Source organism: Balaenoptera physalus (genome assembly GCF_965194825.1).
Source record: "Balaenoptera physalus genome assembly, chromosome: 5".
In the NCBI taxonomy this organism is placed as follows: domain Eukaryota; kingdom Metazoa; phylum Chordata; class Mammalia; order Artiodactyla; family Balaenopteridae; genus Balaenoptera; species Balaenoptera physalus.
In genome coordinates, this window is record NC_138884.1 from 28,803,733 (window position 1) to 28,830,724 (window position 26,992).

Below are 26,992 nucleotides of genomic sequence, written 5' to 3' on the forward strand. Positions count from 1 at the left end.
TTGTTTTGTTTATGGTTTCCTTTGCTGTGCAAAAGCCTTTAAGTTTAATTAGGTCCCATTTGTTTATTTTTGCTTTTGTTTTCATTACTCTAGGGGACGGATCCAAAAAAATATTGCAATTTATGTCAAGAGTGTTCTGCCCTATGTTTTCCTCTAGTAGTTTTATAGTATCCAGTCTTACATTTAGGTCTTTAATCCATTTTGAGTTTATTTTTGTAAACTCAACGAATGTTCTAATTTCATTCTTTTACATGCAGCTGCCCAATTTTCCCAGCACCACTTATTAAACAGACTATCTTTTCTCCATTCTATATTCTTGCCTCCTTTGTAGTAGTTTTAATGACCATAAGTGTGTAGGTTTATTTCTGGACTTTCTATATGATAACATTTTGTCATCTCTATTAAAATATAATTGACATAGACTCATCGTTTTAAGTGTATAATTCAGAGTTTTAGCAAATTTATAGAGTTGTGCAATCATGACCATAATCCAGTTTCAGGACATTTCCATCATCTTAAAAAAATCCCTCGTGCCTGTTTGATTCAAACCCCAACCCCACTGCCAGCCCCAGGAAGCCACTGATCTATTTCTGTCTCTACAGGTTTTACTTTTCTACATATTTAATATAAGTGAAATCATACAATATGCAGTCTTTTGTGTCTAGCTTTTTTCATTTAGCATGACTTTGAAGTCACATATGTTGTGGCATGCCTTAGTAGCATGCTGAATAGTGTTCTATTGTATAGCTATACCACATTTTGTCTATGCATTCAAGTTGATGAACACTCAGATTACTTTATGATTTTGGCTGTTCTGAATAATGCTGCTAGTTTTGTGTGGACATATGGTTTTTGTGTGGACATATGGTTTTATTTCCTCTTGGGTATGTACTGAAGAGTCATATAGCAATTTTAAGTTTAACTTTTTAAGCAACTGCCCAACTGTTTCCAAAGTGGCAGCACCACAAGTAATGAAGGAGGAGTCCACATTTTCCATATCCTTGCCAACACTTGTTACTGCCTGACTTTTTAATTACGACGATTCTACTGTGAGTGAAGTGGTATCTAATTCCGGTTTTAATTTGCAGTCTCCTAATGACTAATTATTCGAGTATGTTTTCATGTGCATATAAGCCATTCATATATCTTATTTGGCAAAATATCTATTCAAATTTTCTGTCCATTTTTAAATTAGATTTTTTTCTTTCATGATTGAGTTGTAAGATTTCTTTTTATACTCTGAATACAAGTCTTTTATCAGATATATGATTTGCATATATTTTCTCCCAATCTATGGCTTGTCTATTCATTACTTAATGGTATTTTTGATGCTTAAAAGTTTATAATTTTTATTAAATCCTATTTATCAAATCATTTATTTTATGAATCTAGATTTTTGAGTCATATCTAAGAGCTCTTTACCTAAATTAACTTACAAAAATTTTCTCCTAGAAGTTTCATAGTTTTAGCTCTTATAGTTAGACCTATGATCCATTGTGAGTTAATTTTTGTGTATGATCTCAATTGATGTTCTAAATTCTTTCTTCACATAGATAATCTATTGTCAAAGAAACATTTTTTGAAGAGACTCTCCATTCTCCATTGAATTGCTTTGGCACCTTTGTTGAAAAGCCATTGAACTTAAAGATAATAGTTTATATCTGGACTTTAAATTTTGTTCCATTGATCTACATATATATGTATGTATATATATATATATATATATATATATATATATATATATATCTACTTATGTATAAGTAGATATATATATATATACTTATGCCAGTACTATACAGCCTAGATTATTGTAGTTTTATATTAACTTTTTAAATCAATAAGTAAAATTCTCCAACTTTGTTCTTCTTCCATAGAATTGTTTTTTGGTATTCTGGATCCTTTGCAGTTTCATATAAATTTTAGGTTTAGCTTGCCAATTCCTGCCAAGCTTTAGACGGTGATTGCATTGAATCTATAGATCAATTCATGGAGAATTGCCATCTAAACAATATTGAGCATTCTAATCTGTGAACATGTACTGTCTTTCCATTTACTGGATCTTATTAATTTCTCTAAGCTTATTTTATGTGTTCTGTGTACAACTGTTAGAAAGCTTTGCTAAATTTAGTCTGATGTAGTTATTACTTTTCATGCTAGTGTGAATGGAATTGTTATCTAATCACCACTGTTTCTAACAAGTTTTCAGGAGTATGCTTTTTTCTCTTCTCTGGTGCAAATCAAGTCAACCCCCTCTGGTAGGAGACTGTTGGTTTTCATGGCCTGCTTCGCCCTAGTGAAACTGTGCTGACAGAGCTGGGGGTGATGGGAGCAACTCCTGGCAAAAACACCACACACTCCAACTGACTTATCCAATATTCACTAGTTTTTCACGAATAATTACTCCTAAATTTGTGTGTGTGCAAATTAAGTCCTTAGTCGTAAGCTGGTTGTTTTAGAAAATTCTATCCAATGGTAATGTTGCTTTCTGGAAAGAGGATTTTCCAAGCTGTTCACTTTGCTACTCCAGAAGTCTCACTCCCAACTGTATGATAGCTTTTGAATTTAGATACAGCCTAAAGAACTCCCTCAGAAAAAGCATCCGTACTCTGTCTATATCAAATGGCCTGGTAAGCTTCCCTTATAAATTGTGATAAAAGTATCAGTTTTCCACTTTTTATAATAATCTTCACAGTAATACAAAGTGGTACTATTTTCTAGGTGTGTGTATGAGCAATTTTATTCCTCTTTCTTCCAATGAATGGCAAATTAAGCATTAGTCTGCAGATGAAATATTTAGTTTTACGAGGATGTGTTTTTTTCTTTATGTATAAGAAACAGTTACCTTTCATTCAACCATGTGTTTCTGGGCATCCTTCACACAAAATTTTAAGTAATTATATGTTTACTATAGATAAGAAAACAAGTTTAGTGTGAACTTTTATACTTTAGTCTCTTCTCCATCTCTCTCTAGCATGAAAAGGGCTCTCTCTTTAGTAAATTCATGTTTTTTTCACTGTGATCTGAGACTGTTTCAAATTTCAAATATCCTCATGCAGCACTTAAAAGTGTTAATGCCAGAATGGTTAAAATTTGGAGGACTTCTGATTAAAATAATTTGCCCTTGGGATGTAATTCTTCTATTAGAGGTCTATTCTACATAACATCATTTTTCTTAATTATTTCTAATATTTTGCCCATCATACACTAACCTTCAAAACTATTTATTTAAAACCATTCTCAGAAATCTCAGTCTGGCAGTGAATTGTCAAAACTAATTAAGAAAAATGGTGGTATGTGCCCCTGACATAGGAATACACCTTTTCTAAAATGTTGCTGCTTTTAATACCAAGAATTTAATACCAAGTCATCTCAAGAATTACGACACTACTAACCGAATGATTCCAGCAAAAGTAAAAACATCCAGAGCTTTAGATTAGATAGTAATAAAGAGAAAAATGTTTTTCTCATGCCTGCTATTATTTTGAATTTCTCATATTTCATAGGGGAACCTTACCCTACTTACCTCACTATAGTACAATTTACAAACATTCATGAGACTTTTATGGGTTTTTCAAGATCTTCCCCTGTCATGTCATCTACATTTATTTTTCACCAAAAAGGAAAAGAGAACAAAAGAAACATTTCCAAACCAAACCTTAATTTTCCCTGGCTCCTTTGTCAGGGGTTAATTAAAAATATCTAACAAAGCTTGGTTTAGGAAATGAACACCACTTACCGCCTTCCTGTTATAACTGGCAAGACATCATTGGATGTGGCTTCAGTTATTTTAAAAGCGACTTTCTTCAAATCTGAAATACCAACGGCCATGTCCTCCAGCATTCCAATTTCCTCACCTAAACAAGGGCAAAGGAACCTAGTTACAAACATACTATTTGAAGAAAGTCACTTTGTACTCCACCTCCCTGCTGGAATTTGTTCTAACAGTTTAGTGGATGAGTTTCTGAAGGCAGTGAATCCATTCTCAATACGTTTTCCTGAGTCTGAAGGTTTTCATCCGTGAAACAAGAACCATTTAAATAGACTCCAGCTGTCCACATACCCTTTGAGGGAAGGAAAGAGGAATGCCTTTGCCGGAAGGTTAGAGAGAAGTTTTAATTCTTTTATGGCACAAAGTATCGTGCAGACTTCTTTCCCTTGGCAGGACTGACATTTGATTTCTAGAAATAATAGAGATGGCTGAATTGAAGGTCACTGACCCAAGCTCATGCTAGTTTTATATCTTAATACACTGACAAATAAAGCCTAAGAAGGAGGTAACTAAATAAGATTCTAGATCAGTCCTGCACAACAGAAATATAACGCGAGCCACATATATAATTTTAAATTTCCTGGTAATCATCTTTTTAAAGAGTAAAATTTTAAAAGGTGAAATTAACTTTAATAATCTGTTTTCCTTTAGCCTGATAGTTCTAAAATAACATTTCAGCTGTAAATCAATATACTATGATTAATTATTCATTAATTATTAATATAAACTCTTTTTTCACTAGTCTTTGAAACCTGGTGTGCACGTTGAGTACTTACTGATTTGGACTAGATACATTTCAAGTGCTCAACTGCCACACCAACCTATGTATTGAACAGGGCAGCTCTAGACATTACAGAGTTGGGACTTTAAAAATCCAGTCACTGAAACTAGGTTGGCAAAAGCCTTTATTTAAAAAGCCAGATGGCTGCTCAGGACTCCACTGTGAAATAATCTATAATTCCATTTTCAAAACATAATGAGAGTAAAAGCACAGTGGCAAGGAAAATGAATACAAAGAACTAAAAATTACATTCTTTCTCTAATGCTTGATGCAAGCAAGATTTACTACTCATTTTTATGTTTAACTGAAGAATCTATGGATCACATATCTTTATGAATAGGAATATTGTTTTAACATGGACTAAAGCAATACTTACTATATGTACTTAGCAGTCCTTCATATTGTACTATCAATCCCACCGTGTGGAGCTGCTCAAGGAAGCCAGGGTCATACAAACTTGTGTGCAATTTGATGATAAAACCACACACCAATCCGGCAAGCTAAAAAAAAAAAAAAAAAAATCATTGAAGAAATTACTGGGGTCAGCAAACTTTAATTTAAAAATATATAAGTCTTTGAGACATCACAGACATAATCAGAAATTTTCAAGTATGTGTAACAAAATTATAACTATTTATATATCCATTTTGAAATCCGTTGACTGCATTTACTCTAGTTTGGCTTGGGGAGGGCAGCATTGTGAAATGGGAAAGACCATGGACTCAGAATCTGCATCTCCCATTTCTAAGCAGTAAAACCATAAAAAGTTATTTAACACTTCCAAATCTTTCTGTTCTTATTTTTTTGCACACGGAAAATAGAGATAATAGTTCTCATTTTGCAGAGTCGTTGAAAGGACACAATGGAGAAATGTGTATAAGGTAGATCATAATGCCTGACACTTAGCTCCGTTTGCTACTGGGTCATGCATGAAATCGGGGCGACAAGAGATATTTTGGGTAAAACATTCCCTTTGTGTGGAAGGTTTAGAAGGAGAGGCTTCTGTCTCTTTCCTTCCACGTGTCTGTCTATAAAACTCAATCATGGTGGTGGAGGCAGGAGGGGAAAAGGAGCACAGCCATTGTGATGGAGGCCAACCTTGGTGTCATGGGCTAGGGTTGGGTGTAGACAAAGGAGGTGGTCCTGTCAAACCTCCCATTCAAGACTATGGCCTGGTGAATTTATTTTATAAACACCAAAAAAGAGATCATTCTGAAGTCCTGTCCTGGGATTCATGAGGGAGCTGTATAAATAAGGGTTTGCAAACAGATCCCTTTTGCCAGTCCTGGCTGCCATCCGCACTGTGCACAGTGTGGAGAGCCCTGGGCATAACATGAGGACAGGAGGGGGGACCCTTTCCTTCACAGACTCTCTGTCCTGTGAAACAGCACGGACATTTCAGAGACTTGGCCACCTCTTTGCTGAAATAAATACTTCAGGTCTCAGACACTGTTTCCATTCGGCTTGTATTCATTATGAGTAAGAAAAACTGGGTACTAAACTTTAAGAAAAGAATCCCTTTAAAAAGAAAACTGCCAAAGGACCTATGGTATAGCACAGGAAACTCTGCTCAAAATTATGTAACAACTTCAATGGGAAAAGAATTTGCAAAAGAATAGATATACGTGTATGTATAACTGAATCACATCGCTGTACACCTGAAACTATCACAACATTGTTAATCAACTATATGCCAATATAAAATAAAAAGATTAAAAAAAAAGAAAACTGTCAAAAAAAATACATCTATCTTCACCAAGGATACTATTTGACAACCCATCACTGTGCTGGGCTCACAGGATCAAGAGGCACCTACGGCTTGGCTGAAGACGACGTCTCTTCTCAGCGTCAGCATCAAACATTGGGGAAGGCTGTAGGCAAGCTCCTGAAGGAGCACGAACGTCAGGGACTGCTTGGCTCGATTCACCACTTCTCCCATGCAGTCCTTCAGGGTAAGGATGAGGGGGTACAACTGTTCATACCAGTCCTCTGCGGGATGGATGGGGCATAAGAACAGCGGGATAGATGAAGGAAGGTCTTGGAGGATAGAACCAATTTATTTATTTTTTCAGTGAAGTTCTACACATTATTAAGGAGTCACAAAGATTAGATTTAAAGATCTCTGATTCCAATCTCTCCTCCGAACGCCGGGTGTCTACTACCAGCCACCCACTTGGGTGTATCTAACTCATTAATAGTAGAAGTCTTCTCCTCCCTACTCATCTCTGATCTGTGCATAGCCTGTATCTTAGTGGATGGTGCCACCAAACTCTTCCTATGCTGGAAACAATTTCCTGGACTTCTTCTACAGTCTCCACATTTACTGGGTCATTAAATCAGTTCTACCACCATAGTAAGCCATCAAACACTCATCTTCCCCCTTGCCCACTCCCATCATCATTTATCCATCTCCTTCGGACCACTTTCTATTCCGCTCCATAACTGACCCCTCTTCCTCCAGTCATATTCTACTCGAATCCTTTCTCAACAGACTTGCTAGAGGGGGCTTTCTAATCAGTTTGAATCCCATCACTCACTCTTTTGCTTCCTTAACTAAAACTATTTTAAAGACACCAAAACATTCAGAACAAAGTCCCAAAGCATGACAGACCCTGCATTATCTGACCTCTGCCTACGTGTTCAGTCTCATCTCTCAGAACTTTTTCACTTGCAGCCTTGAGTCCCAGGTGAGCTGAACAACACGGATTTCCCCAAACCTGTTCCCTCTCATCTCAGTGTCTTTGCAAATCCTATCTCCAATCCTGGAGCACCTTCCCCCTACATATCTTCCTGACAAACACTTTATCCTCTCTGCAGACTCAGTTCAGGGTTTCTCTCTTCCAGGAAGTCTTCTTGATTTTCCCCTTAATCCCCTCCTCCCCCCATCCCTGTTTACTAAAAGTTTGCATCCAGCTCCTTGCTCTTACTGTTCTAGAACAATCCATGCTGTTCTGCAAGAAAGGGAGTTCACTGAGGGTGAGAAATTTCTGCTTTAATCACTGAATCTCCAGAAGCTAGCATAGCAGATATTCAGTTTTTAATTGAATGAGTAAAGTTATAGTAAATATAACAAAAGTCTTTTAAAATATAGACATGTAAAAGAAAATCAAATTTTTGACAATATTTGGAATTCAAATAGCTTTCCTTCAAATCAGGATACAAAATTGAAACCATCTGTGCTTTTTGTATGTCTAGAAATTTAACATGTTTCAATTATATAATTATGACTTTGGCATGTGAAATAGAAACAAGTTATATTCTATTTCAGTTTATTTGGAAATCAAACCCCTGACAAATGTCAAACATTATAAATTCCAGACAGTGTGCTATTCCATTAATATATAAATAAATTAACAGTAGTGGGAAAAATACAAATATGCTTGAAAAGAAACGAGCGAATGCTGAAAAATTAATTATGAATTAAGATCTGAAGTGGTATGACCTTCTCAGTTTACAAAAGTGACTGATGTGAAAGGTCAATAATCAGTTAAAACCTTGAAAGAGTTATAGGTAGTGATGAAAAGAATCGTAATCACTATTGTACCATATCTATTGTCACTTACTTATTTTATGTTGTGGTGAAATAGATTAGATGAAATAAACCAAAATGGGTGAAAGGATAATTAATGGCCCCAACTCAATAAAAACATGTGCTCCTGTTAATACTCCATGTAAATGCTTATGTGATGCTATAATGCAAAATACATTAGGAATATTAGGAGTTATTATTTTAAAATATTGTAGAATTAAGTGTTATGATAGGAATAAAAAAAACACTAGAGAAAGGGGAATTCAATGAAGGCCTATTAAATCTGTAATCATTTAATAAAGGAATCACTGTGGGCAGCCTAGGATGAGATATGAACAGTGGTTCAAGTGAAACAGGCATTCGGTGACTTGATTTTTACATCATTAGTAGCTGTAAAAAGGGCAAAAGGAGGTACATTAGACTTATTTTCAGAATAAAAGACACATCAGTAGACACCAAGAAGGAATATTGGATATTCCTATTGTTATCATATTTACATTCTTTTATCTCCCATTCTCTCCTACTCTCTTATTTAATTATTGTTCTCAATATGAATGTGCACACACACACACACACACACACACACACACACACAAACAAATATCTCAATAAATTGACCCAGATGTAGATCTTAAAATAACAGACTGAAAACCTATTTTGTGCTGAGGTCTGCAGAGATGAATTTCTACTGAAGAATTCTCCAGCATAAAATAAAGCCTGTGTGCAGTAGGTGGCGCTGTTTTATCAGGCTGAAGTAGAACTACTTGGTCACTTACTCCATTCAGGTAACTGATTTATACTCTTTTATATACTTGCATAGTTCCCAAACAGCAGGTACATGTTGTCTGGGCACTTTACATCCTACTCTCCTGTGTCAAGTGGTCAAAAACCTGGCCAAAAGTGTAATAAGCTCTTTCTATTAGAAAATGGAAAATTAACTTAATTTTTTTCCCTTGGAAGATACTAAGTGACAGGTCCAATTAAATATAGCTGATGGTTTTCTTGAAGATCTTTAAAACAGGAATCTTCACAGATTTCTTCATTAGCATCAGGATAATTTCTTTACTCACTTCTAAACCTATCTTCACACTTATTTAACCATTTGACTCAATCAGAAATTACAATGACATTAAAAAAGAAACAGAGAGATCACCTGATTTCTAGTCCTTCTAGAATAAAACTGAGGACCTGGAAAAATAAATAAATACACTGAAATTCTAAATCTAGGAGTGTTGTTAGGTATTTGTCTGACACTAGCAATATTCCAGTGTCTCTGTTTATTATAATTATATATACTTTTTTATGGCTAAAAGTTAAGGAAAATGACAATATAAGAAAACATTAATGATGAATGAGAAAATTTGCAAGTTGGTGAGCAAGGTAGAACGGCTTAAAGATAGTAATAAGCTTCCTATAAAGAAGCATACTTGAGAAAGCTAAAAATACATTTTTTTTTTCTAGAATAAAACCAATTGAAGTTCAGCAGATAAAGGAAAACCTCACTGGCAAATGCAAATTGTGATGGCTTCAGGTTTTGTTCCCTCTTAATATTCACCCAGTGTAAATCTCAGGTTCTGAAATAAACACAATGGGGTGTGACAGGCCAAAGAAAGGCCAAAGTAGTCAGTTCATAAACAGCCTTTTTGCTCCTATGAGCATTCCAAATCACTCTCACAAAGGCAAAAGAAATGCTTCAGTTTTCTCTTTAAAAATATTTTTGGGAACAACAAAAAAAGCGGTAGCCCCTGACAGTCTTGAGACCACTGTCATATCCCTCTTAGCTTCCTGTCTCTCCATACTTACAATTTACATGGGGTTTATTTTGTCCTGATGGGAAAACCATTTTCCGAGAGGGGATAAAGATGGTGTTCGTTCTGTATTTTCTAATCCAAGGAAGAAATCTTGAAATGCACACATCCACTCTTCTGAGTTTAGTTTCCTCACATTCCAACTGAGATTTTACACACACACACACACACACACACACACACACACACACACACACACACACTCCTGATATACAAGGACGCAGGGTAGTTAAGGGCTCACCACAATATAGTCACTGCACCTACACCTCTCACAGAATCCAACTGGCCCAGCAGGCACTTAAGTGCCCACATCGCTGATTCTATCCCCTGGGCTCCTTTTAGTGACAGAGGAAAATGTGAAGAGAATGTTCTAGTGTCTCTATAAAAACTTGCTGAAACTCCTTAACCCTGAGACCAAGAAGCAGAGTCTTTCCTCAGGAAAGCATAAAATGCGTGTGGCTTTGCTGAGCTTTTCCTGAGCTTTGTGAAGTGTGTTGGAAGGCATCCAAGCAGAGCCTGTCTTCCAGCCCTTTACTCGTTTCTCTAACGTATTCAAGTGAATTCACTGAAGAATTCAAAGAACGACTGCCGGGCGTCCCCCCTCACCTCCTCCACACACCATCTATTTCCTGTACAGGGTGTTCACGTCCTCTGAGCTCAATGGCTCTTAGGTTGCTCAGGAGAAAAATAAAAGAGCCAAATACCAACCAACAGTAGCAGAGCATAATGCTTTCTTTCCAATTTCTGAGCCACTTTCTTCTCAGGGGCTTGGTCTCCTTCTCTCTTTTAAGATAATGAACTTCACGGAAGCTTGTAGACATTGTTATTTTTGTTATCACCACTTTTTAGACATGGGGGGGGGGAAGAAAAGCTCACAGCTTGCATGCCCGTTAAACTTTATGCAAGGAGATAAGAGAAGAAATGAGCCTGGCTCTTAGGATTCGCCTAAGTTAAGAAGATGATGAACTGTGGAGCCAAGCAATTAGAATGGCCTTTAAGGAGGGTGATAAAATTTCCAACGTTCTGAGAGGAACAGAGACCCATCCCACAGCTGACAGGGTTTTTATAGGATGCCCAAACCTCAGGTAGCACAGAACTGGCAGTGAGTTCAAGGTTGGGGCTTGGGAGTGGGTATATCATATCCCTGCCCATAGAGTCCTTGTTGGTTTTGAAGAGCCTATGTCCTCCGTCAACCCAGAGATGGCTACCTATGTGCCCCTCTGTCTTTTAAGGACAAGGAAAAGGCAGGAATAAAGGCGAAGTAAGTGTGGAGCCTGAAGCCATAGGAAAAACCAATGGAAAACCAGGTGGGCAGTCACCGTGGTAGGCATAGGCAATGGAATAAGTAGGGGTGGGGAGAGAAAAAGGAAGGGGCAGAGTATGGATGAGCAGAGAGCCAAAAGCTAAGAAGCAAGGCCAAATCTAGAAATAATGGGTATCAGGTAGGGCAAGGTTAACGAGAAGCCTGGGAGGAAGATCACATATAAATGTGGTACCTTCCTTTGCATCGGGTAGGAGCAGTCTTAAAGGCTCCAAGGGTATTCACACAAAGGACAAACGTGTATCTTCAAATGTTATCATCGTAGGGTCCAGTGAACTATGGTCCAAGGTAAGTGATTGATCTTGGCACCTTCCAGTTGTATGAGAAATGAGTGCACGGCTCAACTCGACAGACTGCTAGGAGAAGAACAAAGGCAACTCTTCTCACGTCAAGGGAACCTTATTTGTTTAAGTCCTGCCAGTCTGAGAACAATGTCATAAAACTTTCCAGTCTTGCTCTTAGAAAAACAGCAAAGGAAATGCATCACCTGATATCCTGCTTAAACTTCTCATTTCATAGCACAAAGTTGAAAGCCTTAAGTAAATTCTGCTAAGACAGTTTCCAGGAACTAAATCCATTAATCAAAAAAGTTCTGCATTGGTTGTAGCACAAAAGTTTTGAATCAGAGTTTACGCTGGACCAGGAAGAGTCACATATTCACATTCCTTGAGCTTATTTTGCCTTTTGGCCTAAAAGAATCTGTAACCTCAGGACTCTGACCTACAAACACACTGAGCTTTTAAGAATAAGTGCATAGGTCATAGGTCATTGAGCAACCTAAAATCACCAATACATCTACATCAGACAGCTCTTGTCATTTAAATTTTGTCCAGTATCTAAGATTGAGAAAAGAGGGATGGTGGATATTGAGTTGATGAAAGCCTGATTAGAGCACAGGCACCCAGAGGGGAAAGGGAGATACATATCTACCCTGCAGTGAACTAGGTGAGTGTAGTAGTTCAAGGCCAGTAAAGTTCAAGGCCAGTGGAATACAGTGCACCCTTTGAAAAATTATTTCTACAAATCCAACAAAGCCTCATGTAAACAGATTCAACTTATAAGTGCTGAGTAAGTAGGCAAGTAACCAAACATAACATAAACAGTACCATTTCTCACTCTATTCCATAGTTATATGCCCCACGGTTCCCACATGGGAGATATGAATCTTTTTTCTTTGCCTATCCCAGTTTCTCTGTGGGAGTGAGTATCATCAGATTTATGAGAACGCTAAATATTTCAATTGTAATTATGAATACTTGGCAATTCTTGATTTCTGCATAAGGTACAATTCCATAGTAAACTTTTAAGAGATACCGATGGGATTGATTTTCATGAAGTTATCTCATAATACCGCTAATTTGTGTCTGATAAAACTTAACATTTTGCTCAAAGGGTGATAGCAAAAAATTATCTGTACAGAGTTAAGATTAGAGATGCTTTTTCCTGGAAAGAACAGAAGCAGTGCAGCATCGTGGTTGAGGTGACAGGCTCTCAACTCAGACCACCAGGGCTGGAATCCAGGCGCTGCCACTAGACTTGGCATGAAAGTGCACAGGTAACTTCAACTCTCTACTTCTTCATCCATTAAATGTGTGGAATTACTCCTATGAGTGTTGCAAGAGTGAAATAAGAAAGGCAGTATCTTAAAAACAAGTTTTAGCACATATTAAGCCACCCCAAATTGTTAGCTACTATCTTTAAAAAGATGGAAACAAATATAAAGTCATTTCGACACGTGACCCAATGTCTGTCCACTCACCAGCACTTATTTCTTATGCTCTTCCTTCTCTCCTATTTCTGCGGATGACTATTTGTTCTACGGCTAAGACCAGCTCTTCTATCCGCACAGCAGGTCTCACCCCCTCTCACTACTGAAGAGTATCACTCAAGCAATTCTCTCCCCTGCCTCTGACATCATCAATATTTCCTTTGTTACTGGATCATTCCCATTAGCACACACACGGTTATCTCCCATCTTTAAAAAATAACCCTCTCTTGACCCTACTTCGCGCTATAGCTTCCACTCTATTTCTTCTGCTTCCTTTCACAGTGAAAGTCCTTAAAGAGTTGTCCATACATGCTGTCTCCAGTTCCTTTTCTTCCTTTCCCTCTTAATACTCTTCACTGGGGCTTTAATCCCTATCTATTCTAGTAAAGCTACTCTCATCAATGTCACCAGTGGCTTCCACGTTGCCAAACCAGTCAATTCTCAGTCGTCATTTCACTTGACCTACCAGCAGCATTGGGCATGTTGATCACTCCTTCATGGAACACTTTCTAACCCTGGATTTCAGGATATCATGCTTAGTGGTCACTCCTAAACCAGTGGGCACTCCTTATCCAACTCTGATGTTGGCTCCTCACTTGTTAACATGGAGCTGTCCCCATTTGTAATCTGTAGGTCATTTCCCTCTTCTCTGAACACTCAATTCTTTGCTGACATTATTCAGTTTCATGGCTTTAAGTACCATCTATATGGTGGCAATTCCCAAATTTAGATCATTTATCTAAACCTCTCTCCTGAATTTCAGATTTTTATATCTAACTGCATACTTGATATTTCCATGTAAACTTAACATGTTCAAAGTGAACATGTTTCTGTTCCTGACCACAAAACTTGTTCTATCCAGAGCCCTCCCCAACCAGACCACGGCCACCCATCGTTCCAGTTGCACAGGCCAAAAGTTGTCCAATGATTCTTGACTCCTCCCTTTTTTCTCAATCTCCCATCCAAACCATCAGAAAACTCTGTTGGCACCACCTTCAAAGTAAGTACAGAGCCCAGCTAACTTTCATCATCTCCACTGTGCTTTCTTATTAGTCCAGGCCACCATCATGTCTCACCTAAAGAATTATGCTCTAGGATTGGATTCTATTGGATTCTAACTATTGGATTCTAACTGGTCTATACCTGGTTCTACTTTTTCCATCTACAGTCTAATCTCAACATAACAGCCTGGATGTTAAAATCTAAGTCAAATCAGGTTAATCCTCTGCTCAAAACCCTCCAATTACCTCTCGATTTTCTCAGAGTAATAGCCAAAGTCAATACAAAGACCCTGCATAATCCTTCCCCCAACAAGTTACCTCTAAATTCATCTTCTACTCTCTCCTCTTCACTTACTCTGTTCAAACCAAACCAGCTTCTTTGCTGTTTCCTGATCATGGAAGGCATACTTATGCCTCAAGGTTTTTGCATTAGTTGTTTTCAATGCCTCAAATATCCATACCCCAGGTATCCACATGGCTCACTTCCTTACCTCCTTGTTTCTTTGTTCAAACATCAACTTCTCAGTGAAGCTTGCACTGACTACTAAACTTCAACAATATTCCAAAACCTTTTTACTTCGCTCTATATTTTTCCACAGCATTTGTCACTGTTAACATATTAGGTAATGCCCTTATTTCTTATGTTACTTTTTTATGTCAAGAGACGTAAAATGAATACAAACTTCAGGATGTCAGGTGTTTTGTATGTTTTGTTCATTATTGTATCCCAGTGTCTAGAATAGTGCCTGTATAGTAGATGCTCAACTAAAATATGTTGAATGACTGAAAGAAAAAAAATCACTTTAAAAATAATGTGACATCTTTATTATCGTAAAACTTCAGAACTGGAAGAGACCTTAAAAATTTGGAGATGATCTGTATTTTACCAACAAAGAAAGTGAGGTCCAGAGAATTTAAGCAATGTGCCGAAGGTCATGCAGCCAAATTAGTAAACTGTGGACTTGCCAAGTATCTTGGCTCTGGGTCAAGTGTTGTTTTGTTACATCATAATTCACGGCACAATTTTTAAGGGAAACAACATTAATTTTCTGATAAGACTAAATGTTCGACAATGTCATAGGGTACAATTATTATTGGAATTCTAAGTTTATAATAAAAATCTCTGTGTTATCTTTTATTTTTTACCAAGTTTTAATTTTAACTTGTAAGTGTATTTTAAAAGTTGTCTCACCTGCTGACCTATGAGTTTAAAAAAGCCTCATTCATTGATGTTTCTTTCCCAATGGAATTCTAAACATTCATGTGTAGAAATTCATGGACTCCAGGAATATTAAGGAATGTTAAGCGCAAGTTCCGAGGATATGATGATTTTGAAGCATGTATGCATAAATATGCACGTACACTGAAGACAGTCAATAATACCAAGAAAACCTAAGCATTTCTTGTCTGGTAGCAGTTATAGATCAAGGTGACTACGCGTTGGACTCTACTTGCCAAGAATCATGTTAGGCTCTGGAGATTCAAGAGCAAATCAAAAATACTTGGCATATTTTCTCACAGAGCCAAGACTAGTAGGGGAAATAACATTTAAAACAGCATTACCAATAAATCAGAGATACAGAGGCTGCAAACTAGTGGCCCATGAACAGCTTCATTTGGCCCTCAAATGTATTTTATTTGGCCTTCCTCACATTGTAATAATTTTTAAAAATCTATTATCAACCTTTTAAAAATTGGGATATTTTATATAAAAATTCAGCGTCACTTGAAAAATCAGAAGATATGGTAACTTTAGGTCCAGATTCCCCCATGGGAATGATTGGCTAGAGCTGTAGTGGTGGCCCTCTTTGTAGGGACATTTACTTCCTAGTTTGCTCCAGTGTCCATCAATTTCACCTGACTCATTCATGTTACCCTGCACGATGACTGTGGGCCTTTGTACTTACAACCCTTGTAGAAAGCATGATTCCATCATGTGCAGAATCCAATGAAAAATAAAATTGTGAGACTTTTGTTCAAAAAGCAGTAAACAAGCTTTTTTTCTTTCTTCCTCAGTGGTATCCCTCTCGGCCTGTCATGGTGATTTCTTTTTTTTTTTTTTTAATTAATTAATTTATTTATTTATGGCTGTGTTGGGTCTTCGTTTCTGTGCGAGGGCTTTCTCTAGTTGCGGCGAGCGGGGGCCACTCTTCATCGCGGTGCGCGGGCCTCTCACTATCGCGGCCTCTCTTGTTGCGGAGCACAGGCTCCAGACACGCAGGCTCAGTAATTGTGGCTCACGGGCCCAGCCGCTCCGCGGCATGTGGGATCTTCCCAGACCAGGGCTCGAACCCGTGTCCCCTGCATTGGCAGGCAGATTCTCAACCACTGCACCACCAGGGAAGCCCTGTCATGGTGATTTCTATTTACTCTTTCATGTCATAGTCCTTTGGGCATGGGAATGCTTGTGTGCAGAGCTTCAAAGGCACCCAGACTGACCCTGACTCTCCAGCACTCACGCCCAGGTCCCTTAGCAGGTGAGGGTGGGAATGGGAGATGGTCACTGGACTGGACAAGGATGGGGAAGCTAGGCAGGCACTGGAGAACCAGGGAGACAGAACTGGAGATGAATCAAGTCTCCAAGTCCCAGGCATAGCCTTCTTTGCCCATTATTTATTTACAACACAAAGCTAACACTATTAAAAAAGGCAAGATGGTGACCACAGAGCATTAAACCCAGAGCAAAGGGTCCTGCTGACTGAGGAATTCTGTGCACTTGCAAGTGGTCCCCCGCTTGTCGTGCCAACTCTGGTCTGAAAGATCAGAAAAGGTGCCCTAGAAGATGTGAAGACTGAGCCTGTGGACAGTAGAGATGGGCAAACCTTTGAAAGCCTGGCATTGAAAAGCACAAGGTGAGCTCTCCAAAGAGTCCAGTGTGGCTGGATCAGGAAGGATGAGGTAGGGTGACATGAAGAAGATGGCAAAGCACTTGAAGAGGCAAGTGAGAGTCTGGGAATTTAGGGCCTTGTAAGATAAGGAGAAAACATAACCAACAAGTGAAGCATTAGCTATGAGTACCTGGCAAATCATTCATCAAGATATAAAGAGCAAACATAAAGGCAAGTAAACACACATGCAAAACTGCTCTTAAAATTTAAGCATTCCTTGTCCAACAGTTATTCTGCAGACCCAGTTCTTTTTGACAAATTCAATCAGGGATCACTCTGCCTGGATGTGAATCCTCGCTCAGACGCCTACCAGCTCTGCGACCTTAGAAGCACTGCTTAACTTCCTCACCCATAAAATGGGGATAAAAACAGAACCTCCCCTATAGGCTTGCTATGAGAAGGAAGGGAGGCAGGGATGGAAAGCTTAGCAAAGTGCATGTCACAGAAATGTGAGTGCAGTCAGTTTTAACTATTAAGGTGACTATTTCCTCTCTTTTCCCTCGTTTGGTCTCCAAGTTGCATTTGATTTTCATCCCTTGGTGCTTCCTACTCCTCAGCTGAGGGCGATCTCCACACCCCAAGGCTCTGTAGTAGGGATTGTGCTCATTTTTTCCTATTCTTTCTCTTTTCATTTATCCAGTTTCATCTATCTATCTGCTGAAGACTCCCAAATGGATACTTCCTCTTCCACTTTCTTTATCTTGTAGATGCTGTCTTTGAAAAAATCTCTGTGTATCTCCTTTCAAATACAAGTTGCTCACCCACCAGACTGCAAGAATACGACCATGACTGAATGTGTTTCTAGATACAGTGCCTGGCATAGAATAGATGCTCAAATAATATCTATCAATTGAATGAAAGGATCTTCCTCTTTGTCTTCCAACTAACATGTATTTGGTAAGTCTCTTCCATAAGGCTTAATGCCATGAACTGTTTTAGATACATTTAGATATAATTGTGTCAACTGATTAATTGTTCTATTCATTAATTATTTCAGGTGTATTAGGAAGATAGATACTCTGGCCAACCAAAGATAAAGATAGGAAAAAAGATTTGCTAAAAAATGTGATTTGCTAAAACCTTGGATTTGTCCCTATTTGGAGTATGGGGGGGAATTTTTCAGACGACTGATCTTTGGCATTTGCTAGTCATGGATAATTGGTGATAAATTACTGATAAATTCTTGGTAGTTACCAGACAATTGTGTTAACTGGAGGCAGGCAGCGATAAAGTAAAAGATGTGGGGGAAAAATAAATTCTCAGATCCCAAGTCATGTGCCTTCAAGTTAGAAGAAAATTATGAATTGGGGAAGAACGTGAGAATCAAGGAACATGAAACTAACCAGTGGTACGTGAACTAATTCTGTGATCTCCAGGGATGTTTATCTCCTTTGTATGAGGAAGCAGTGATGACTTGAAGCCAGCATGGGCTCATTTGGGAAAATTATGGCACAGGAACTTCATCTCATTTTTGATAGGGCTTACAGCTGGGTAGATTAGAAAAACGTATTCAATGACGTAGGGTATTTGGCCTTTCACAGGGCACTTCATGACACTTGCGTGAAAGACAGAGAAGTACAGGCCATGCAATAACACAAATGGGTCAATACACAGCCAGATCAACACTCATCCCCAAAGAGTAGAGATTAACAAGCGTATTCCAATGCATACAATTCTTTTTAGTAATATGCCTCAAGGATACATATTTATCTCTGTTTTCCCATCATTATTATCTATTACTTCTACGAATGGACAGGAAATGTTTCCAAGATGTGAATAAAATAAACCTGAGTAAGGCAGTAGATATGATGGATGAAAGAAACAGGTATTTATTAGCATGTACTCAAAAGTGTACTATATTACTGTTGTGGGTTTAGACATCAATCTCTTCAGGAGAATTGAGATAGACTGTGTTTTAATCTCCTTGTGCTCCTAATATTTCACAATGTCTAGCACAGAGTGGTGCTTAAATATTACTTGAATTTTGAGAAGCCTGAAGGATAGGTCCAGTTTAGCACGGTTTATGGATTTCAATGAAGTTAATAGTAAGATACGACTGTCAAAATAGCAAATGTAAACTTAGATATCAATAAGAGAATAGCATCTAAAAGTAGACAAGTGGTCCTCCTGTGTTACTCTGCACTTGATGCTAAACCTTTGAAAAATGACCAAAACAGTGGCAATTCAAAAAATAACATGATGGTTGCTTTCAGATATGTTAGGCTATAATGTGCAAAAAGGAAAGTAAATTTGTTCCGTTTGTTGCAAATGATTAGATCTGGGCTAGCGGGTAAAATTAAAGAAAACATATTTAGATCAACATCTGGAGTATGCCATTTTAGGACATAAAAAAAGGTTTTCTATCAGTGGAGATGTGTATCACAGGCTAGGGGAAAATTGGCAGATACTACAGATAAGCGTCTTAACATAATTTAGGAGGTTTAATTACATAATCCTTAAGGGCACATCAAAATCTAAGATTCTAAATTCACTGGTTTTATCGTTGAGTCCTCAATTTATTATGCAATTGAAAGCATGTGGTACTACACATACAGAAGATGCTTATAAGTATGATTAAGTGTACAAAAAAATAAAAGGACAATCTTTTTATTAAGAAAATATATGAATATATATAAGCCATGGGAGTTTGGAACAGTTTGGAACAGTTAATCTATTATTTGTGCTCAGAACAGTAGAGAAAGTTTTATTTCTCTCAGCACTATTGTAGTAAGTCCGAAATTTATGAAGTAAGATATACTGCCAAATCCTGGATCTAAAACAAACAAAAAAAACCTTCAAAACTACAGGTTTAAAACATTATTAAACTGATACAGTGTAAAAAGAAAAATCTGCAACTTGAAAAGAGAAATATCTGCAGGTTATAGAGGAACATAAAAAAGTGAATAAATGTAGCAACAATTCAGAAGACCATCTGTTTAACCAACAAAGAAACACCAATTATGGTTATAATGTAAAAATAAAATGATGGTAAAGAAAGAAAAACTGACTGTCTAAAGGTTAATTATGAGATTTCAAAATGTATACCAGGGCTTCCCTGGTGACGCAGTGGTTGAGAATCCACTGCCAATGCAGGGGACATGGGTTCTAGCCCTGATCTGGGAAGATCCCACATGCCGTGGAGCAACTAAGCCCGTGCACCACAGTTACTGAGCCTGCGCTCTAGAGCCTGCGAGCCACAACTACTGAGCCTGTGTGCAGCAACTACTGAAGCCCACAAGCCTAGAGCCCATGCCCCACAACAAGAGAAGCCACTACAATGAGAAGCCCGCACACCACAACGAAGAATAGCCCCCGCTCGCCGCAACTAGAGAAAGCCCGCGCGCAGCAGAAGAGACCCAATGCAGCAAAAAATAAATTAAAAAAAAAAAAAAAAAAGTATCCCAATATAAAACACAATAGTTAAAAGCACGTGAACAAAATTTGACCAAATCCACTGATTATTTGATCAGAAATTGATCAAAGTTAGTGTATTGACTAAAATTGATTAAAAATATCTGCAGAACTTAATTATAAGGAAAAACTAATCAAATGTGAGGAAAATAATCACTAATAAATGATGTGACAACAAATCTCTATCAGTATTTAGCACCTTATATAGAACAATGAACTCTAGATGACTCAAATCACACAGAGTCAATTTATTAATTAACTATAAAAGGAAAAGAATGTAATGATTTTCCACCCCAGCTATGGGCTGGGGATAAATTTGGTGCTATTGAAGAAATGGATTTAATTACCAAAATAATTTTTTGAAATATAGTATTAAGTTATATAATGTCAAGTCACAAATAATCAGAAATTACAATATGATTTTTTCACCCCAAATGGCATGAAATCAGTGAAAATATTTAAGGCTGGGAAGTTAAAAGAGTGTTTACAGGTACTGCTGGTAAGAGTACCTATTGTTACAAAGAACCATCAAAATGTCCCTACCCACCCAAATGTTGGTTTCTAAACGCTATTCTCCAATAAAAGAAACCAGGCTTCCCTGGAAAATAGCTGAACCTAGAGTTGGGGCAAATACAGATCAGACTAGAGTAAGTCCCTCATGATACTAGAGAATAAGGGAGTGAATAAAAAAGTAAGAAAGTAAGTAAGAAAGTATGTAGCCTGTAGCAGGAGAAGCTGTCAAAAGGCCACTGAGAGCTCCCAAGAGCGAACTCTAGAACAACTGGAGCCCAAAATAAATAATAACACTATTGGTTTATAAACCAAAGAATAAAATTATTCACAAGTCCACACTGATATAAACAAGTAATTGTATAAATAACTACATTGGAGAGAAGGGGTAACTCTTCCTTACAAGATAATTCCACTTGTAGCAATCTAACTTAGGGGACAATTTCTGAGATGTAGTTAAAGATTTACATATTCAAAGATGCTTACATGTTAATTGCAGCATTATTATAATAATTAAATATCTAAAATAATGGTTTCTCTTCTGATGAATTAGTTTATAGTCATTATAATCTCATTATTTCCAGAGAATATTTATCAGGAAATACTCATAATATAATGACATGCAGGATATCAAGAAGTACATCTGTATTTATATTGTGCACTCCAGTTTGGTTACTCTGTGTGTGTGTGTGTGTGTGTGTGTGTGTAAACACAAGATATGTTCAAATGTCTGATGGAAATAAAATAAAAATCGTATGCAATTCTATGTTTTCCTTCTCAAATTTTAAAAATTAATATTTCTAATAAAAATTTAAAATACAGGTAAATTGAGGCACATATCATTAGTGAATGTATATCTCAAATATCTTTGTCTGCAATAGTTTGGGGGGAGTAGTATAGGTAAATACGTGACTTTAGGTTGTTTGCTTTATATTAGTTCAGAAAGCCACTATGTATTAATTCCTTTACTGCATTGTTTTATGGGTAGAAACTGAAAGTGATTTTTCCCTAACTTAAGAGGAAGATTAAAATAAGAATAATAAGCATTATTAGTTTTATTATTTAATAAAAAGTTTTTATTAAATAACTGACTGAGCTAATCAATCCCACTCCAAATATGCAGTAACATCCATAATATATTTTAAGTATACTTGAGCACACACTCATTTGTAAGACGTCTATTTATCTTTGTTAAGCATCCTCTTTTATGTACCACTATCCTTGCCAAAACATGCGTACTACACACAATCGTCTAACACATAAAATGTTAACAAAAGATTTAACTTAGAACTATTTGATAGTACTATATTGAATAATTTTCAGACCAAAGTATAGATTTCATTTTGCACATTTAAATAGTGTCTTGTGTCCTAAAAATGTTTCTAACACAAAAAAGAATGGATGAAATAAACATGGATAATAAAATAGAAATAATAAAATCAGTTACAGGGCACTGTGTTGTAATTTGACTCTAACCATCTACAAAGCTGATCAAGTTGTGAATTCTACTTTGGGAGCAAATTCCACCTGGTTTTAGACTATATCCAAACAATGCTTTACATTCAAATGAAGGTGATTCATCTAATTTTACAGATGATATATCTATCAAATATTTTTACTTTTTAACTGGAAACTTTGATCGCACAGATACAATCTTCTGATAAAATATAAGATATGAATAAATGCATAATTTCAAATACTTTGGAACTCCATTCTCATCAATGAGAAGTTTTGGGGAACATGAAAACAAAAAGATGTGGCAAAATTCAGTATCCCTTAATCTCTTAATCTTACTCGCTAAAAATTATTATGCCTTGAACACCCATCAATGGACAAAACAAGTCACTAAAATGGATTCTGCTTCTTCACCTCATTTTCCAGAGCAAAGCACAGTGTCTGGCTCATCACTGATGGTCAATAAATATTCAATTAAAGAAAACTGAAGTATACTAGTTCCTTTTGACATAAGTTATGACAGGCTTTCATTTTGAGTCATGTAAAGTTATGGACCTGGACTAGTTTCATTAATAAAACTGATATTATTTTTAAAACATTATAGAAAAGCAGAAAAAAACCTGATATTATTGTTTAAAAATCCCCATATACAGTTAGATCAAGTAGAACATAAAGAACACCAGTGTAAACTTTCCACCTATGTAAACGTACTCTAGAGGATTAGGACCATCTACAGTAAGCGAACTTTAGAAAGCCATTGTTTACAAAAGTGATTTGGAAATGGTTCTACTGTTAATCAGGTGACGAAAGATTGATGTTTCCCGTAATTAAACTCCTGATGAAAATGTGAGTAATGAAAAAGCAGGAAAACAAATGGAGAAAACAAATTTAATTTGATAAGCATCCACATTTTATTACGACTCATTTTCCTTAAGGAAAAGGAAAAGCAGATTTTGGAAGAAGAGGGTAGGGCAACACTTTTTTCTTTCCAAACACTTAAGCATCTAGCTGGGACCACTCTAAGAGCAGTTCTTACTATCATAGAGAAATGCAGGTATCTGTCTTAGTTTTTGTTGTCAAAATTCATTAAATTAACGAAAAATTTTAACAAAAGAAGCCATTTATAGGGATGCAACTGTAGTGAAATTTTTAATTATCGTGTTTGCTAATCAATAAGCCATACAGGGCTTCCCTGGTGGCACAGCGGTTGAGAATCTGCCTGCCAATGCAGGGGACACGGGTTCGAGCCCTGGTCTGGGAGGATCCCACATGCCGCGGAGCAACTGGGCCCGTGAGCCACAATTACTGAGCCTGCGCGTCTGGAGCCTGTGCTCCGCAACAAGAGAGGCCGGGATAGTGAGAGGCCCGCGCACCGCGATGAGGAGTGGCCCCCGCTCGCCACAACTAGAGAAAGCCCTCGCATGAAACGAAGACCCAACACAGCCATAAATAAATAAATTAATTAATTAATTAATTTTAAAAAAATAAGCCATACATTTGAAAGTATACCTCTCTCTCTATGTGTGTGTGTGTGTGTGCGTGTCTATCTACAGAGACATAGGCACCCACACGTGTATGCATATGCATGCATCTGTGTGTGTGTGTACATATACATATATCCATGAAAGTCTAGACGCTGTGAAAATATGTCTTTGGAATAACACACAAATACATTCTTCTTATACAGAATTAAAACTTCTTATATGTTTTTGAAATAATTCACAAAATCACTCCTCAGAATAAGGCAAGGAACATTTTTATCATATTGACTTCTTTTCAGGAACCATTTTGAGATACTGTGTCCTGAGATTCTTCGAAGTTTCTAAGCGTTTTCACATGCTTGTTTTTCTTCCTAATACAATTTTGGAGGAATGTGTAAAAGTAGATTAAACTATGTCAGACTCTTTAAAAGAACACACTGTTCTCCTTTCAAGAGGGCTTTTATGTAGCAAAAACAAAACAAAAACGAGCATTGCAAGCAGTTCCGAAAACACAACTGAGATGCAATTTGATAAACAGCTTTCCATCACCCCAGCCAGAGCAGTGGAAAAGCACGCTATCAGCACTTTCATCTAAGGCACTGTTGACTCCGCTTTTTCGATCTCATTGTATCTTGGCTTCCTCATTTTGGTTACTCGTCAATGACTGGGAAAAAAACGATTCCTTACCCTGTGGATGAGTTATGACGGAATCCCCTAGAGAATGGCCCTTTTCTCCATCTTTGCCGCTGCCATCGTCTCCTTCACCGCTGCCGTCTCTTTCAATCAGTTTATCCACCATAGCAATAATGCAGTTCAGGCTCTTGCCCACGTGGGCCCACACCCTATCCTGAAAAGAGTATGAGTATCACTACACATTTTTATTGCAAAACCGAGATCAGGCAAAATCAGATGACTCCATCTGAGAGCATCAGGTAGAGGAACAAATCAGAAGGATGCAGAGTGAGCAGCTCTAATACTTCCATTAATTTGGCCAAATTATGGATAGACAAGAAATCTCCTTTCTCCTCATAAAGAATAATTTAAGTGTTGTGAATCTTTTTATTTAGTCCATTATTTTTCCTCTGTCGTAAAGCAATGATGAACTACCGTACGGTATGAATCCATAATTGAGCACCAATTATGACATTTTACACTGGAGATGTCGATTTTCTTTATCAATACTTAGTAAGAAAGCAGAGATACACCAATATTTTTAAAGGATGACCGCCACTTGCATTCAAACTTCTTATTTTTCTTTTTATTGTGATAATATATCCATAATGGTAAAGTTGACCATTTTAACCATTTTTAAGGGTACAGTTCAGCGGCATTAAGTACATTCACATTGTTGTGCAGCCATCACCGCCATCCATCTCCAGGAATCCTTCATCTTCCCAAACTGAAATTTTGTACCGTGTAAACATGAACTTCCCATTCTTCCTTCTCCCCCTCCCTGGCAACCACCATTCTACTTTCTGTCTCTAAGGATTTGACTGTTCTAGGTATTAGAAGTTCTTAAACTGTGATCTTCAGATCACTTCTAACAGAATGACCTAGATAATTAAAATGCAGATCCCTGGGTGCCACAAGTCAATCAGAACAGTTTGGGATTAACATATACACACTACTATATATAAAACAGATAATCAACAAGGACCTACTGTATAGCACAGGGAACTTTAGTCAATATTCTCTAATAACCTATATGGGAAAAGAATCTGAAAAAGAACAGATATATGTATATGTATAACTGAACCACTCTGCTGTACACCTGAAACTAACACAACATTGTAAATCAACTATACTCCAATATAAAATAAAAATTAAATTAAAAAAAAAGAACCATTGGGAACTCTAAATTGAAATTTCGAGAAGCTCTTCAGGTGCTTCTGACCACACTAAGTATGAGAATTTCTACTCAATATTATGTGCTTTGTCTACATAATAAGTCACTTTGGCTGATTTAAGCCTAAGAAGCAGCCCCTATCACTAGGGAGCCTCTCGGTCATTGGTCACTAATCTTCCTTATTCTGATTAGCAACCATTTCTGTCAAGGGCAACACATAACACTGAATTTTTTGAGTCATAAACATTTCTATTTTTAAAAATAAAAATTTTAATATAGTTATCGTCGTGGTAGCCAATCATTCCTGGCTTACCTTCTTGCTTCTCTTTCCACATCATTCAGATGGAGGCACTGACTCCCTATCTGTGATGTTAATTTTATGAATCCACCTGACTGGGTCACAGGATACCCAGATATTTGGCCAAACGTTATTTACTTATATTACGGGTGTGTCTGTGAGAGCATTTCCAGATAAAATTAGCATTTGAATTGATGGACTCAATAAAGCGTTTTGCCCCCTTCCCCCAAATGAGGGTGGGCATCATCTAATCCACTGACAGCCAGAATAGAACAAAAAGGTAGAGGAAAGAGAAATTTGACCCTTTCTGCTTAATTGTTTGATCTGGGACATCAATCTTCTGCCCTCGGTGATCTTGATTCTCAGGCTTTTAAGCCCGGACTGGAATCTACACCATTGGCTCCCCTGGTTCTCAGGACCTCAGATTCAGACTGAACTACACCTTCAGCTTTCCTGGGTCTCCGGCTTGCAGATGGCAGATTGTGGGACTTCTCAGTCTCCAAAATTGTGTGAGTTAATTCCTTATAATAAATCTTAATAAAACTCTTCATATATATGTATATATATATACTTATGTACCTATATATAAATAATTTCCTATTGGTTCTGTTTTTCTGGAGAACCCTCTCTAATACATCACTGCATATGAACCAAATGGAGTCTTAGTGCTTTTCCTGCATCTTGCCATAAAGGAATCTTTCAGTAGGTGTTTTCTCTGTAACAGAGCTATTTTAGGCATTTAGAATAGTGCTTAGTGGAAAGATAATATGCAATTATACTACTTTCTTAGAGGTTTATATTTTTTTTACTGAAATGTATTTTTTTAGCTAAATTAATTTTGTTAGTTTATAAACATATAAACTACTTTTGGGTAGGAGTAATCTAGGAAGAAAGAACTACATTTGAATTTAGATTATTTGATGGTTGTCTTGTAAAGACTGAGTTAAGTTGAATAATTCAACCACATTAAACCAAATATGGGAGTGTACAGATATGCATACTAAAGCTGAGGGGGAAAGAGGGTTTAGTAGAAAAACAGCACATTCAAAGTTAGAAAAGGTAAGTTTGAGGTCCGCCTATGTGACATGCTACCTATGATACCTTGGGAAAACCACCTCATTTCTGG

General features: G+C 37.2%; 1 protein-coding gene across 10 annotated transcripts in view; it reads right to left on the reverse strand.

The window, feature by feature from the left end:
* INPP4B (inositol polyphosphate-4-phosphatase type II B) overlaps window positions 1-26,992 on the reverse strand; it is a 750,879-nt gene that overhangs the window by 84,056 nt on the left and 639,831 nt on the right. For all 10 annotated transcript variants that reach the window (XM_082463351.1, XM_082463352.1, XM_082463345.1 and 7 more), the window contains 4 exons: window positions 24,410-24,569; window positions 6,367-6,539; window positions 4,927-5,050; window positions 3,737-3,854 (listed from right to left, as the gene is read on the reverse strand). In XM_082463351.1, coding sequence (XP_082319477.1) covers window positions 3,737-3,854; window positions 4,927-5,050; window positions 6,367-6,539; window positions 24,410-24,569 — 575 coding nt within the window. The remainder of the gene's footprint in view (window positions 1-3,736; window positions 3,855-4,926; window positions 5,051-6,366; window positions 6,540-24,409; window positions 24,570-26,992) is intronic.